General features: G+C 38.8%; 1 protein-coding gene across 3 annotated transcripts in view; it reads right to left on the bottom strand.

Moving 5' to 3' along the window:
* The window catches only part of Arb2a (ARB2 cotranscriptional regulator A), a 449,141-nt gene that overhangs the window by 128,653 nt on the left and 303,126 nt on the right, over nt 1–17,362 (bottom strand). For all 3 annotated transcript variants that reach the window (XM_060383606.1, XM_060383605.1, XM_060383607.1), the window contains 2 exons: nt 7,157–7,273; nt 1,939–2,023 (listed from right to left, as the gene is read on the bottom strand). In XM_060383606.1, coding sequence (XP_060239589.1) covers nt 1,939–2,023; nt 7,157–7,273 — 202 coding nt within the window. The remainder of the gene's footprint in view (nt 1–1,938; nt 2,024–7,156; nt 7,274–17,362) is intronic.

Genomic DNA, 17,362 nt, shown 5'->3' with positions numbered 1-17,362 from the left:
TAGCCCATTCTTGTTCTTTTCTACTTTACATCTAACTTCTGTAACTTTTTATTCTGGGTACTTTGCATCAGATGCAAAGTATTGTCCTTGAAAAGCCTGTTTAACTAGCTCCAGTCAAATATCACTAAAGTAAAAAAAAAAAAAAAAAAAAATTCTAGTCATCTATACTGATAAAATAATTTGTGTCATTCTTTCTGTATTCTAGACTTTTTAATTTATTTACTGACCACAACTTATTTAAAACCTCCTAATTAACATTTACAACACATTTGTAGTCATTTTACATACATACACAGTTACAAAAATCTCAGTCATTCATAGTTTCAACAAGACCCTACTCCGCTTTATTTATTTATTTATTTATTTATTTATTTATTTATTTTTCAAGGTGGGATTTCTCTGTGTAGCCTTGGCTGTCCTTGACTTGCTTTGTAGACCTGGCCTGTAAACTCAGATATTGACCTGTCTCAGCCTTCCTGAGGCTATTCTGCCTTCTTATTTCAGCTTTGATCCTGTAAACAAGAGACTATTCATGGACTGTTCAGTGTCATGTTTTTCACATTTTTGTGGTTTGATATCACTATTTCAAATGATCTCCCAAATAAGGTGCTATGGTACTAATTAATTTTCCTTAGTTCAAAAAAGTTATGACACACCTTATGGAGAAATATATTTGTAAGCTTTGTATAGATATGAATTACAGTGCTCTTAGGCATGAATTTGAACTTAATGGGTCAACAATACATGTGATATTATGTGTTTATGTAGGCATATATAAAACAAGGAGTTTGTATTGACTGGTTGATAAAAAGGTGGCCAGAGGCACATAGGAAACTGTGCATTTCCCTAATGCACTGAATGAGTATTTGCTAGTTCTGTGATCTTCAGCATAAAGCCACCATGAGCAACAAAAATAGATTTATAATATACATATATAAATATATCATAGCACAGGTATCTCTTAGTAGTTTTATTTCTCTGATAAAGCCTTGACTGACAAACAAAAATATTTAGTTGTAATAACAGTGAGGTTCAGTTAAAGTTCATGTGTTAATGACAGTAATATTTAGCTCTCAGCAGCTTATCCCCTACAATCTGAACCAGTCACCAAATGGTTTCCTTGAAATAATAAACACACTTGCTTGGTGATTAGCTGTTGTCTATGACTGAGAACTGGAACATCTGTGTTCTCTAGCGTCCATAGCCACAGCAAGTTAGTGGGTGTCACCAGTCATAACTAGATACCATTGCTCACTCTTTTATCAGAGAAAAATTACTGGGCACTGCAAAAGCCAAAATAACACAATGACAAAGGTAATGTCACTTTCTACCCAGCACTCAGGTACAAACTCCTCTTTAGGGAAGAAATCCATGCCACCCTACCATGCTCCAGAGTCCAGCTGCTTCTGGATGCTTTCAATGGGCTGAACACAGTTGCCTTTGCTATCTGTAATTGTCTTCAGATGATTTTGAATCCCTTCCTTCCAATGTGTTTCTTTTACCTAGGATGCCACCTTGAATACTTCCGTACATCCAAACCATGTCTTCCATACAAGGGCCTCTAAAATCTTTGCATGAAAATCAATTTTTTCTAGATGACATGACTACCTGGCATGTTATGAGATTGGCTCTCAAAGAAAAACATCATCTGAGATTCTTTATGGCTAAGGAGTTCTTGCCTTTTAGACAGTCTCATCTCCCTGTGCCCCAACAGGAACTGTCCATATCACTCTTGAAGTGGCTCACCCAATCATCTTATGGAGTCTGCTGGTAAACATTTCAAGATACTTAGCCAAGTTTTGGAAGTTTCAGACCTATGTAATATGTTATGAATAGTTTGAAATAGAGCAATATATTTAATCCATGACACCAGAATCTACCTGTCACCAGTATGCTTTTGACCTTAGAGGCACACTCCCCCTTTCATCAAACACATACCTGCAGACACTCGGGGACAGTCAGGCAGCATGGACTCCACGGATGTGTCTAATGGCTCTGAGCTGGAGACCCAGTTGCAACAATTCTGCAATGTAACAGACACAACGTTGATTACATATAATTGAAGGGAAAAACCACATTTTTAGGTTGAAGACGTAAATTGCCCTATAAAATAAATCACTAGAAGTTGATTTTAATTTATTTTGCTCACATAAACAGTCAGTATTATTAATGACTGTGGAAAATTTACCTTTATAATTCAGCAAGCCATCTGTATTGATGCTAATACATGACATTTGCAGACTTTAATGCAGTACATTGCTAAGAAAAGTTAGATGTGAAGGACAAAGCTCCTCAAATCTGGCCAACATTTCCTTTTAGTTTTTACTCTGACCCACTTCAATCAAGGCTGTATGAAAATTACACACAGTGCTGCTTGGTGAGCTGTAGTTGTGTCTGAGGACACAAACTTCAACAATAACGCTCAGTTTCTCAGATAATAATGATTTGTAACTCAGATAAGTGAAATAATACTCTATTTTATTCACTTAGATATATAGCTAAATTCTGGTTTAAAGATGCGATTATAGAGTTCTAAAAATATTCACAACACACACACGTGTGTGTGCGCGCACACACACAAAGAATTTCCACAGACAGCTTCTATTTTAAAAGAAATCCTCCCATCAATCATGTCAGAAAAATCGGTGACTGCTATTCTGGTAAACAGTATGTATTGTGCATTTTAGATGCTTGCTGCCCTGGCTGTGCACCATGGAATCTGTTCTCACTGAGGAAGGGTCCTTGACTGGTAGATCAAGTGTCTTATTGTATTTCCTTAATTCATTCTGTCTGGAAGAAGATGTCAGCTGTGTTGCAGTGAGGAGAGAATTTCAAAGGCCCCAGTCCCCACCAATAAAGGCCGAGGAATGGCTTTTGAATAGATTTGTCAAGGCAACCCTACTGTTCTGGGACCAGAGCGAGCAGGGTAGTATAAAGGAAGGGTTGCTCTATGAGACTGGAAAGGAAGCTCACAAAGCAGGCAGATTTCTGTAAGAAACAGTGGATCAATGAAACTATTGAACTGTGTTGGAAAAAACATGAAAACAAACACATCTAGTAATGTTCTTAAATGCTTTTTCTCTTTTTATATTTAAAACAGATAAAATAGTAGTATTTTTCATGTATGACAAACGCTTGATGGTTTGGAATGGATATATTCTATAATGTGCACTCCTAATGTTAATTAGCAGCGGAATATAACATACACAATGTATGAAGGACAGAAATTACAAAAGAAAGGGCTGTAGAAGATATTTCATACATTTGAAATAAGTAAAATTAATATTACCACTGATAGAACACCACATCAGAGAATTCTATATAATGCAGAAGATTAGCACACAATTAGCCAGCTTTTATATACAATGTGACACTTGCTTGTAAGAAATAAGAATTCTCCAAAGCAGTGTCAAGATATGTAAATGGATGATTTGTTTTATCATTCATCACAGCCCCTAATAAATTCAAAAACCATGACTTCTATAGGAACTAAAAATAGGCTCCCAATGATACAGGGAGATAGCTTCAATGAAGAATGACTTTCTCTCTCTTTCCCCTTTTCTTAAACAATTCAGTCTTTTCAATGACAGCAATTAGCACTACCAACAGACAGGCAGCGATTAGGTATATATTTTAATTATTATTCATTCTACTAGTGCTTCCAAATCTGATGAAAGTTGGCTATTACCCAGGTGATATGTCAGTCTTAATACTGATCACCTACGTCTCAGACATGTAAAACTGTGTCTTACAGAATGTTCTAGTATTAATAAAAGTGATGGCACATAATAATCTGTAGGCAATTAATCATTATTCTAACTCACCTTGACTTTTAAAAGCTGAACCAAATGAACTTCATGTCCATTTTTTAAAAACAGATCACTTTTGGCTCAAATACTAAAAGAAAAATAAGGCTACTATTTCATGATTCTGAAATTTTAGTTTTCCTCTCAGCACATGCTGGAAGCTTTGACCTCATGTGCAAAAAAATCAGGGACAAGTGAAGCAGCCTGGAGCTAACGTGAAGATGATGTCAGACATCCTGTGCTGGAAAGGCCAGAAACCGAGCCTGAATTCTGCGCGCATGGCCGTGTGGGCTATGGGCATGTGATGTGCTTCTACATGTGGCATTTTAGTTCCACTGGGGAAAGTATAGAGAAATCAGGTAGAAATTAAAACTGCTTCCTATTATAAAAACAAGTAAAATAAAATGGTACATGCTTTGAAACATGTAAACAAAGACACACAGAAGTTTCTTATGAATATAATCTGTTTGAAACCTCATCTTCTAATATGTACCTCCCTGAGATGTGTTTCTATGGTTTAAAAACCAAATTTCTTTCCAAATTATTCTAATGCTTATCTGTCCCTCTCCTTAGTTTTCCAACTGTCCCCTATCCCAGTTCCTCTCATGGGACGGGTGTCCTGGGTGGCCACATACAAGGAAAACTATTTGAATTTGGAACATGACGGGTCAGGTCTCCAGAATCTTACTCTCTGGTTCACAGTCCTCAGGGAGGGGAGCTGGAGCACAGGGACTGACAGCGCTACCTGGAGACGCAGATGCAGCACTCTGGTCTCATCCCACAAAAGGAAAGACAGGAGTCCTTGGTGAGGGCCAGAATATTGGAATGGATGCTTAACTCTCATACCTCCATGTCCACAGAAAGCAAGAAATGCACATTTACTAAAGTGAAGTGTTTTACTAAAAGAAAAAGGAATGTTTCTTAAAGTACAGGCTTCTGTGAAAGGCTTCTTATGCAATGACTATGTATGGTCTTGCAGATTTTTGTGCTTGCACATTTTTCTTTGTAAAATCCATCGTTTGGGGACTAGTCACAGGAACAGGAAGTGTCTAATGGAAACAGTGCTGAGTGATGTGCTTTGCCTTGAGCCAAGGGTGAACAACATTTGTGTACACACAAAATTAATTTTTGTTTTTATCTTACTTAATTTTAAATTTAATCTATTGTGTATGCATTCACCTTGTATACATACATATGTGTGTGAGTGTGTGTGCATGAGTGTGTATGTGTGTGCATGCGAGTTTGTGTGTGTGAGAGAGTAAGCATATGGGTACACTGTGCATGTGGAGGGCTTTCATGAATTGATCCTCTCCTTCCATCACAGAATCTGTACATTGAAGGCAGGTTGTCAGGTTTGTACAAGCAAGTGTCTTTACCCACTGAGCCATCTTGTCATGAAATGAATTTTGAGTTAAAAAATTTAGTGTGCATGTATATGTCATGTGTTCCCACAGGGGCCAGATAAAGGCACCAGACCCAATGGATAGAGCGGGAAGTCTATCTAGCTGTGGGCTTCTCTTCTTGGGCTAGTCATTTCTCCGTCCCAGCAGAGATGGACAGGTGGAAAGAGAAGCTATAGGAGAGTTGGGGTGTGTGTGTGAATAGGATCAACATATACTGTATGAAATTCTCAAATAATTAATAAAATATTAGAAGACTGTAAAATTTGGCATGTTATATCTGAAGAGAAAAGAAGATAATAGCTAATTCTGCTCAAGATATTAGAGGAGCTTAAGTGGTTGCGTCTAGGTTTTACTCATGTGTATTAGACTTACATGAGTTGTAAATAATTATGGGCTTAAAGGCAAATCTGTAATATGGAGTTTTTGTTCCTCGGACATGACCAGACTATGTTTCTAGAGCCTACACTCAGAGTCAAAGGGTGTCAGGGAGGGTGCCCGATCGTTGCGTAGAACTGTATTTCCAGCTTGGCTACAGACTTCGAGGTCAGGGCTATGTCAGAGGCCTGTCACACATTCAGCATGAGCAGTACTAGGATGTGGCGTAAGCTGTGCCTTTAAGGGCTCCCCTCAGGTTAGTATCCATACTTGGTCATTCAGCTGAGGACAGGTTTCCATTCATGGGACAGCTAACATAGTCCTCTTTGACTCTTTTTAAAGAGAAAATGTTATTTTACAATGATATAATATACAAATTTAATTTTTAGTCTGTTCTGTTTGTTAAACTAATAGGCTATAAATATTGAAGAGCTTTACAGTAAGAAGCTTACTGTAAACAATGTTATCACATTAGTTTGTTGTTTCTGAAATAAAACCAAGACTTTACCGGTCTTCAGTATAATAGGAATGACTAAGCAATTTCCAGCACTGATTTATTTCCAAATTTAAGACAATATTTGATAAAATAATACAGGGCATCAACAGGATACAAACACAGAAGCACCCTCTTCTATAGCTGGCCTTTTCATGGACAATAAATACTTCAGCTCACTAAAAGTCTTATTAGGAGGAGGAATATCTTCAAATTATTTTAACTTTTTTGTATGTAGGCTTATGTGAATGCATATGTGTATGCACAGGTGTTTGTATGTGAGAGAGAAGGGGGAAGAGCGAGAGCAAGAGTGTGTGTGCACTCACATATTTGTCACTTAGATTGACTTTTAGAAAGAACTTCCAATGGAAAAAGAATACACAGAAATAAGTACTATAGCTGAGTAATTACTGACTTATATGACCATTACTGATATATTACCATGTGGCTCATGTCAAATTCTTAGAGTCTCAGCAAGATAAATATAAATAGAAAGGGATTTTCGACTGGATGCCTGTAATGGGATCAACGGACTGAAGATTTTGACAAAGGCATGAGCCATGTTCGGCAGATCCCAGGGACATGCCATAAACAGCTTCCCCAGATGGAGGTGGGGGCCGTGGCTGGCTCAAGCATCTCTAATACCAGTCAGCTTTTTATCACTTCCACCCCTATGGGCAGTACTGAGCCAATCAATTCCAGAGTGGCATATCCTGATCACATTTCTAGAAGAAACATCTTTTTTTTTTTTTTTTGTAATTAAGCAGCTGCAATACTAAATAGCCAGAAAATAAAAAAAAAACAGTGGGGAATATGAATTGTAACATCAAAGCCTTGCTCAGGTAAAATTCTAATGCATACCATACACAGTATTCAGCAGTGCATGGAAAGGATGCTTTCAAACAGTACTGTTACTAGGGAAGGTGTCTGTTGTGGCTGTAACTGTACACAGACTTTTCATCCTATCTCAATACGCTGTCTCTGAGGATGTAGGCAAGGAGGCAGTGCACAGCAGTGGGGACTGCAGTCACAAAGGCTCACGCCCACCCACCTCAACTCAGAGCCAAATTATGCCTCACCTCTCTCATCCATTCGCGGATAGTTTTGCCAGCTTCTTGATGCCACACGTTGTGAACGGAATCTGTCAACGCCACAGCAGTCACCTTACTTTTTACCTCTGCTTCTCGCTGGATCATCTGTTTTAAAAAGGACAAAATAAAACATCGGCATTAATTTTTCTTCCTGATACAGCATGCTTACTCATAGACAATACTACATTAAAAATAAAAAGACAGCATCTTTGGCTCAAAGTTACTCTTTTCTATTTGAATACATATCCTATTCTTGTCTGTGGATATGAAAAGGCCAACATTTTCTTTCAAAAAGCTAATGCCACTTAAGTCTTGGAACGACACAGCTCTATTATTTTCCATGTGGCTTGACAATTCGAGGATTAAAGGGATCACAGGGGAATTCCCGAGGGTTTCTTTTATAAATTTCTTCCCTGACTTCCTATTTCAGTGCCTCAGGGACGTTAGCACCTGGGGCTCACTGCTAGCTACTCAGGACTGTCTTCTAATTTTCAGGCGGTGGCACACTGGTGAAGAAATGTTCCTTATTTCAGTTCTCCAGTACAGCTGACCTGCTCCTCACCATGGCCCTGCAATTCCTTGGCAATTTAGATGTTCCATTTGAACACATACATAAATCATTCTCTTTCACTCTGTCGATACTATTTTGCTTTCTTTATATTGGAAAACTATTACATTTTAACTTCTCCCTATACAACTTTTGTATATCCATAAAAATTTACTATCTTCTGAAGAGAAGAAATTTAGCTGGCATGAAGATGCTGACACAGTGGCCAGGCAGATAAGGAAATGGAAAAATAAAAACTGTATATCAAAAGAAGCAAAAACTATATCAATCTGTGAATACTGGACACCGTAATGTGGCATATTAAAACATAAGAAAACATAACAAAAATTAAAGCCCAATGTTCCGTCATAACACTGTACATCTTTCTACCAGTGGCCCTGCACTGAAGAAAAAGGGCAGTTTCTGCTTCTCCACTATTTGTTGATAATTCCTATGAACTGTCCACGAGAAATGTAATAGTGCATGTAACAAAAGGGAGAAGGGCAAATGGTAAAGAAAGCTCATTCAGAGAGCACTGAAAGCCACATGTGCAGACAGACGCCACTCTCACACTCTGAACTAAGACTCTCAGCATCAGTCTCCTTTCAGATTTAACTCTGCATTTTCACATCAACTAACGAATACCACCTAACAGCATGCAGCTCACCACTAGTGTTGCCTCAGCAATATTTTACACCTAAAATCTTTATTTTGGCGTGCTTATATTTTCTGCTCATATCACAATGAAATGCTACAATTATCGATACAAAAAAGCATGGTTGTACAGAAAAACAGCTCCTACATTAGCTATGTCTTAAAGGCTTAAGGCATAGAACACTCCAGTTAAACACTTCATTATTAGTTACTGAGGAGTATGCTACCTCATCAGTATTTTCTTTAAATTGTTAAGATTTTCTTTAAATTATTTCCTAATTGGATCACTATGGCATTAGTGTACAGACATTATATCAATATCAATAAAAATCCCACAACAGTGAATCCATCTGGCTAAGGAAGAAATTTTATGTCCTTACTCTCATTTCCTAAACATGAAAACATACAAAGCTAAAGCAATTAGAAAGTTTACAATTTAAGAACAACATTTTCTGGTATTCTAAAAGTTTTTGATCTGGATTTTATTGTGGTGTTAACATATACAGATTTACTTAATTATCTAAAGACTCTAAAATTAAGCAACAAACAGGCTAAAGACTTAGTGGAAGTGCTAATGTCTGGGGATTAAAAGTTTACAAACTATAGGACAGAGTTGGTGATGATCAGACAGCATCCAACTAACAGATACTTTACACGCATGATGTAATCATGTGCAACTTTTCTTTACATCATATTCTAGTCCAATATAATACACCCAAGCAGTGCTAGAAAATTTTGCAGTTTAAAATCAATTTAATATTCATGCTTAGGCCAAATTATCAAAAATCTTAAAGAATAATAAATGAAGCTCACGTCAAAGAATCTCAAATATTTGATTCTTTAGATGGCAGTGAATCAGTGAAAGAACAAGACAATTTACTTCTGTTTCAATATGGGTGGTGAGACTATCTGCGGCTGTCCTTTTTGTTGAAAACAACCATTTCCTGCTTTGCTGTTCTGGTTGCAGTCTCCCTCCCTCTTTCACTTCTTCAGTATTATATGGACACTGGGAAAACACTAGGAAGTAGCAGTGAAAGTACTACCTGGTAGACTAGATCAGGAATATTCAAGAAACAGATTTCAGGTACAATGTTGTAAGGCAAGAAATGGATGTAGCACAAGGGGGCAGGAAAATGAGTTATACATTGCAGTGGCTGGAAACTCCAGAAACTGGGAAAGGAAAAAGACATGCCTGAAGTTCTACATGCCCACCTAAGATGGAAATGATGCTTTTTTAATTGAAATCCATTCACGTGAACACTTTGTAAAATGTGCATATTGTTAACATATGAATACTTTTCTGGGGAATGATCCTTAGCTTTCATGAGCTTCTTCATGGGACTGTTTGTCTCTAAAAACAATTAAGGCCCCACATCCTTTCCAGCATGTGTTGTCATTGAGTTTTTGATCTTAGTCATTCTGATAGGTGTAAGGTGAAATCTCCGGGTCATTTTAATTTTCATCTCCCTGATGACTAAGGACACTGAGCATTTCTTTAAGTGTTTCTCTGCCATTCGATAGTCCTCTATTGAGAATTATCTGCTTAGCACTGTACCCATTGTTTAATTGGATAACTTCATTTGTTGGTGTTTAATATCTTGAGTTCATTATATGTTCTGGATATCAGCCCTCTGTCAAATGTACGATTGGTGAAGAACCTTTCCCAGTCTGTAGGCTGTCGTTCTGTTCTGACAATAGTGTCTTTTGCTTTACAGAAGCTTTTTAATTTCATGAGGTCCCATTTATTGATTATTCATCGTAGAGCCTGTGCTCTTGGTGTTCTATTCAAGAAGTTGTCTCCTGTGCCAATGAGTTCAAGGCTCTTCCCCACTTTTTCTTCTAACTGAATTAGTGTGTCTGGTTTTATGTTGAGGTCTTTGATCCACTTGGACTTTAGCTTTGTGCAGGAGGATAAGAATGGATCTATTTGCATTTTTCTACATGTGTATTTCCAGTTAGACCAGTAACACATGCTAGAGAGGATGTGGAGAAAGAAGAAGAACCCTCTTCCACTGTTGCTGGGAATGTAAATTTGTACAACTACTTTGGGAATCAGTCTGGCACTTTCTCACAAAATTAGGAATAGTGCTACCTCAAGATCCAACTATACCACTCCTAGGCATATAACCAAAATATGCTCAATATATACAGCAAGGACATTTGCTCAACCATGTACATAGCAGCTCTATTCATAACAGCCAGAAGCTGGAAACAACCTAGATGTTCCTCAACTGAGGAATGGATACAGAAATTGTGGTTCATTTACACAATGGAATACTACTCAGCAATTAAAAACAAGGAAATGAAATTTGCAGGCAAATGGATGAAACTAGAAAAGATCATACAGAGTGAGGTAACCCAGACCCAGAAAGACACACATGGTATATACTCACTTGTAAGTGGATATTAGACATATAGTATACGATAAACATACTAAAATGTATGGTCCTGAAGAAGCTAAACAAGAAGGAGGACCCTAGGGAAGATACTCAATCCCCATTCAAAAAGGTAAACGGGCTAGACATCGAAAGTGGGAAAAGACAGGGAACAGGACAGGAGCCTACTACAGAGGGCCTCTGAAAGAGGGGTATCCAAGCAGATGCTGAGACTCACAGCCAAACTTTGGGCAGAGTGCAAAGAATCTTACAAAAGAAGGGGAAGACAGAAAGACCTGGAGGGGACAGGAGCTCCACAAGGAAACCAACAGAACCAAAAAATATGGGCCCAGGTCCCCTGTAAAGACCAATTCTCCAGCTATGGATCATGCATGGAGAGGACCTAAAACCCCTGCTCAGATGAAGCCCATAGACTCAGTCTCCAAGTGGGCTCCCTAGTAAGGAGAGTAGGGGCTGTCTCTGGCAAGAACTCAGTGGTTGGCTCTTTCAACACACCTGAGGGTGTGGTGTGCAGCCTTGCCAGGCCACAAAGGAAAACAATGCAGTCAGTCCTGATAAGACTTGATAGACTAGGGTCAGATGGCAGGGGAGGAGGACCCCACCTATCAGTGGACTAGGGGAGGGGCATGGGAGAAGAGGGAGGGAAAGTGGCACTGAAAGGAGATGAGGGAGGGGGCTAAAGATGAGATACAAAGTGAATCAATTGTAATAAAAAAATAATACACACACACATACACACACACACACACACATATATATACACAGAAATAAATAAATGGAAGAAAAAGCCAGTAAGGCCCCACAATCTCAAAGTCTCCACATATTCTTGATGAATTGTGGGTACTTACTAAGCAATCCCCTTGACCAATCACACTTAAGATCAATTTAACATCTATAACCAGTCTTTCAGAAAGAAATAATGCTATCCCATTTCAGTTTGTAGCAACGTCACAATGTATTAATAGCTCAAAAGAAGTGATAAAGAGTATAATAACCCATACAGTTAACATCCTGAAGTTCCATAGCTTAATAAACTATGTACTGTCATGTCCTTACAGAGCTGTAGGGATTAGCTAACAGGGTGGTAAGGGAACAAAGAAATGACAGATACATGTACATTAGAAGGCAAAGCCAAGAAGGCAGGTTTAGCTAGTCTTGAAAGGAAGAGTCTCCATTAAGATCCATTCAGGAGTTCACACACTCAGGGGTGCCTCTACTCCCTACAATAAACAGTAAAGTTACACTTGATGTTTGTATGTGTATAGCATTTATATCTGAAAAACTACTCAAGAAGTTTTTAAGCAAATAATATTTTCATTAGTGTAGATTCTTATTTACTATTTTAATTAAAAGTAATACTGAATTTATGCTGACCGTACTATTTTCCATATGTGTGATAAGGAAACAGCCTGTGATATGTTAGGAAAATGGTCAAAGGATTCACAGATAAGAAGTCAAGACAACTGTGTACTGATAGGAGAAGTGTGCTGTTGCATCTATGTCTATATCTATCTATATATGATGTATACATACACACACATATATGTTGTATATATACATACACATATATATCACAATTCATACTTCTCAGCAGTATATGATATTCTTGTCATAAGCAAATACTTGACTAACTCTTCAATATCATTTGGAGTTTAAAAAAATAATTAAAAGTGACTCAAATCCAAATTAGTAAGGAATGCTGAAAAAACAAACAAACAAACAAACAAACAAACAAAAAAGCCAACCTAGGAACCAGATATGATCCAAACTCATAATAAGAGAATTTTAATATTTATTTACAGTTCTCAACTAAAAAATGTATAGATTAAAAAGGAAATAATTTTTATGAATTAAATCGATGTTAGTGTAGAAGATACATTAGCCTAGAACTTTATTTTCCTCTTCTTAATTCTACCTAGTTATCCACCTATATTTCTTTCACTTGAAGGTCAATATAAATAGATCTTCTTTTACTTTCACTATTCCACATGTTCCTAGTTTTACGTTTTAAAACTTAAAGCACCTGTGTTCAGATTGACGGGCTTATCAGAGAATGAGTTTATATGGCAAGATGAAGAACAGTGGGCTGAGGCAGGGCATCTTGGGCCCTGGGTCAGCAGCAATTATCCCTGCTTCTCTTCCACCTAAGGTCTAGCCCTTCTGCAAGGTGGCTGTCTTCTTCTAGGAATCACAAGCATCTTTTCTTATATCTAATTTACTTAACCATGTTTCCCTCCAATGTATCTAACAAACTTTTCACAAATTCCTGGCCATCCTTAAAAATCTAGAGGCTTCATGCCATCCTTAAGGTTTGGTTTCCCTTCAGTACTTATAAACTTAGAGGTCCCCTCTAGATTGAATTCTTCTGGAACTTTACAATGAGCTTTTTTTTTTTTTTCTTTCAGAAGAGAAACCTCGAAAAGATGACATGGCCATTGTGTTTGTGGGATCACTGAAGCTGGGTTTATCCACAGACTGGACCCAGCAAGGTTTCATCACGAATAGGGGAGAGACCCCCAGGTGCCGGGGAGAGAATGGGGCATTTTCTTCAGTGGTGTGGCCACTGAGAATCTTCCCATGCTCCAGTAAATACTCTCGTTTCCAGGCTGCTACCTGAAAATTAAACTCAACATGTCACACAAATAGACTTCATGAAAGTAGGCAGTAGACTTATCGGGAAGGATAGTTCCCACAGTAGAGGAAGAAAAATTAGAGAGGTGAACTGGGGATGACAACTACTTAAATTCATTATACATACTTATAAAACTGTCAAAAAAGCAAAGAAATAAAAATTAATGTAATTTAAATTGAATTGAGGCAAAGACATGACTAGATTCAATTTGAAGACAGGAAGAAGCTGATGTCTTAAGCGTGTCCTACTGCCAAGTCTTTTTGCGAAGTCCTGCTGGCATGTCCTTTGTTCTAGTCTCAAGTTTGGGGAGCTCAACAACCTCCAAAAAATCCTCCCACCCTAAAGGAGGAATTTCTGAACTGGGATGGCTTCACTCTAATAGGAAAGAAGTCACAATTTACTTCCTGCATTGTGGCATTTGGGATCCTTACTTGTGCTCACCTTTGAAAGCCCAGAGGACCTCCTGAGAGGGCAGCAGGGTCTGGGTGCAGATGTACACATGCACATGCGTCTCCACGCTTTGGAGAAGGTTTTAAACATGAAATATCTTAAAAGTCCTCCATCAGAAAAGGCATGCCTTATTTATACATTATGACATATGTTCCACACATGTTCTGAAGGTTAAAGCATGTGAATTTCTTGTACAGGAAAGAATATTTTGAACAGGAATCAAATAACGCATGTTCCTTTAGATTAAGGCCTGACATAAGTGCCATGTATAATCCAAGGACCATGACTACTGTGTGGGCATGGCTACATCATCACTGTGTTTAGCAGTGCAGCTGAGGTTTGTGGTGTCTTTTAAAAATATATGTGTCCCGAAAGGCAAAGAGGATGGACATCAGAAGAAGGAGAAAACAGGGAACAAGTCAGCAGCCTGACACAGAGGACCTCTGAAAGGCTCTGCCCTGTAGACTATCAATGCAGATGCTGAGACTTATGGCCAACTGTTGGGCAGAGTGCATGGAATCTTTGAAAGAAGTGGGAAATAGTAAGATCTGGAGAGGACAGAAGCTCTACAAGGAGAGCAACAGAACCAAAAAATCTGAGCACAGGGGTCTTTCCTGAGACTCATACTCCAACCAAGTACTATGCATGGAGATAACCTAGAACCCCTGCACAGATGTAGCCATGGCATTTCAGTGTCCAAGTGGGATTCATAGTAATGGGAACAGGGACTGCCTCTGACATGAACTGACTGGCCTGCTCTTTGATCACCTACCCCTGAAGGGGGAGCAGCCTTACCAAGACACAGAGGAAGACAATGCAGCCATTCCTGATGAGATCTGATAGACTAGGATCAGAAGGAAGGAGAGTAAGACCTCCCTTACCAGTGGACTTGGGGAGGGGCATGCGTGGAGAAGAGGGAGGGAATGTGGGATTAGGAGGGGAGAAGGGAGGGGGTTTATGGAGGGATACAAAGTGAATAAATTATAATTAATAAAAATTAAAATAAAAAAATCTAAAAAATATATGTGTACATACACAGATTACCTCCCTCTAGAGATCCCTTGGTTAAGAATTCAGATTACATAGTTTCAAAGGTTTGCACAGTATTAAAAGCTGTACCGCTCACCCCTTCATTGCGATCCTATTCAGTGTTTCTTGAATGTAGCTGGCATATGGTTTGATGGACTTTATGTCTCCTGAAATTCTCCCTTAGCACTTCCACCTCTTTCTGGATAGTCTCTATTAATGGCATTCCACCCTGTATACCACGGCATCAATCAGCCAGCACTGGATTTGGTCTTTTCTGTTGTGTCAGTGACAGACACAACTTCTCATTCTTCTTCCTTTCAGGTAAGCCTAATCCAGTAAGAAATAACTTACAACACAAATATCTTTGCTCTAACACTCAAATCTTTCTTCTGTCCTCTAAGGCACTCGCTCTTTTGGTGATGATAATGAGTTGCACAATCTTCAGCACATAAAGTGTGAGGGCAAAACTGCCCAGAAAAAATTCAGACCCGAATCACATTAAGCTCTCACAGTTCATACTTCCACTATGCAATCCTGTTTTTATAAAATAAAAGTTATCACACAAGAAGTGCTCATAATTTAAATTTAAGGAGTCAGATTCCCTGGGTTCAGATACTGTTCAGCAACTTCCATGGAAGATACATTAAATAAACTATTGTAACTTTTATCTGTGCTTCAATTTTATTATGAAACTGTCAATGGAGATGATAAGTGTACTGCTATGCTAGCACCATTTTTACTGTTAAACAAAGAAAAAGCAGCCGACAGGACATGCAGTGCAGAATAGGTGGCCCATGCAAAAGGGAGGCACAAATGGATCCACATATGTGGTCCACTCTCTAGAAACATTATCTCAGTCCAGATATGCATCTAATGACAAACATTACATTCCAAAATTCTCTCCGTAAAAGAGAACTCTATGTCGCTGTTTTTATCCCTGCTTTCTGTGGAGTAACTCTTCTGGAATGGGATGGTTCGGTGGCAGAGAGTGCTGAGGGAACAGTCAGTCACAGCACCAGGCACTGGAAATGAAGACAGAGCTGCTGGGAGCACGGTGGCAACTATACTTCCTTCCAAGTGTGAGCCCTCTCAGATGACTGCAGGTGGCCAGGAAGTGTGGCACCACCACCCAGGACCACAAGTTAGGGGAAAAACAGTCGCTCTGCTCTATGCATTTGATACAGAAGCAGCATATCTACATGTTTGTCAAAGATAAGCCCTGAGATATAAAATGTGTCCAGAGGAAGGCAGTATAGTGTTATATTTAAAAGCAAGCAGCAAGCAAAGCATCCAAAAAGTCTTGATTTCTAATTTTTAGGTCTGGTTGAAGATTGTAGAAATCCTCAAATGAGAATCACAGTAGCAGTCACCTCCCATGTAAACAGAGTACAAAGAGGACAAAGTATAGAATGATGCGAGGTGTTAATGACCTCTATTCTCACATTCATTTCCATGTTTTTAATGCATACTTCCTTTGAGATAGGCCATCAAGGTATTCTTCAGTGACATCAAAATTCATGCTGAGGGCAGAACCTTGGGAGGCTCATAAAAGTACTCTCCTGGTCTCTACTCCTACATGTTCTTCACATATATCAAGTGGCTTGGATGTGCTTCTGTGGTTTTAGAGATAAACCATTTGGTATAAACAGGATGGCCACACATTCCCCTTTGCACAGGGCAGTCTGGGGCCAGCCTGTTGAACTGCTGCAAGTAGTGGTGCCCTTTGAACAATAACTAACTCGGTCACTGTATGCATAGCACAGATGCTAACAGTGAGCCTAAAAACAGATAAATCTTAAAAACTATCATCCTGCTGAATGCTTAACACTGTAAGTCTATACTCCAGACTTACTTACTCGACAGGACTCAGTGGGGAGAGGGAATATTTGTGGGGTGAACAGGGAGAAATTGGAAAGGAGGGAATGGAGTGTAGATTTGACTAAAACACATGATATGCTTATGTGAAATTCTCAAAAAATAAAAAAAAAGAAAAGAAAGAAACCATGTAGAAAAATGTATGCCAAGTATTTTAAGAGGTCCCTACATTTCAAACAGAAGAGGCAGTCTCAGTGCGTCAGACCCTCACAGATGGACACACAGTCTCACACCCTGCTTAGGTAAACATGGACAGCAGGAGCTCCACCGCAGCAACAGGCTAAGACAACAGTCTCTCTTCCTGTGCTTTGAAGTCCTAGCTCCAAGTTTTGCAACCTTTGTCTGATTTCAGGAAGGAAAAAGCTCTCCACAGGCAAGGATAGGGAGAGGGCCTGTAAAATGAAGCTTCTTGGGTCATATGCATTTATGAAGATGTGTCTCCAGCCACAGTTGGGGAATGGCAAACTATGATTTATTATTGCAGGCAGTCAGAAGAGAGCAGCAATAACTTCCTTTTCCTTTCCTGCCTAGGCTGTGCTGACACGTTCAGGCTTCCGCAACCACAAAAATACATGAGTAAGGGAGGCTTAAAGGAAAAGAAAAAAAAAAGG

The sequence above is a fragment of the Meriones unguiculatus genome, chromosome 5 (assembly GCF_030254825.1).
Source record: "Meriones unguiculatus strain TT.TT164.6M chromosome 5, Bangor_MerUng_6.1, whole genome shotgun sequence".
Taxonomy (NCBI): Eukaryota; Metazoa; Chordata; class Mammalia; order Rodentia; family Muridae; genus Meriones; species Meriones unguiculatus.
The sequence above is the reverse complement of the archived record's forward strand: the minus strand, read 5'-3'. Positions and strand labels throughout refer to the sequence as shown.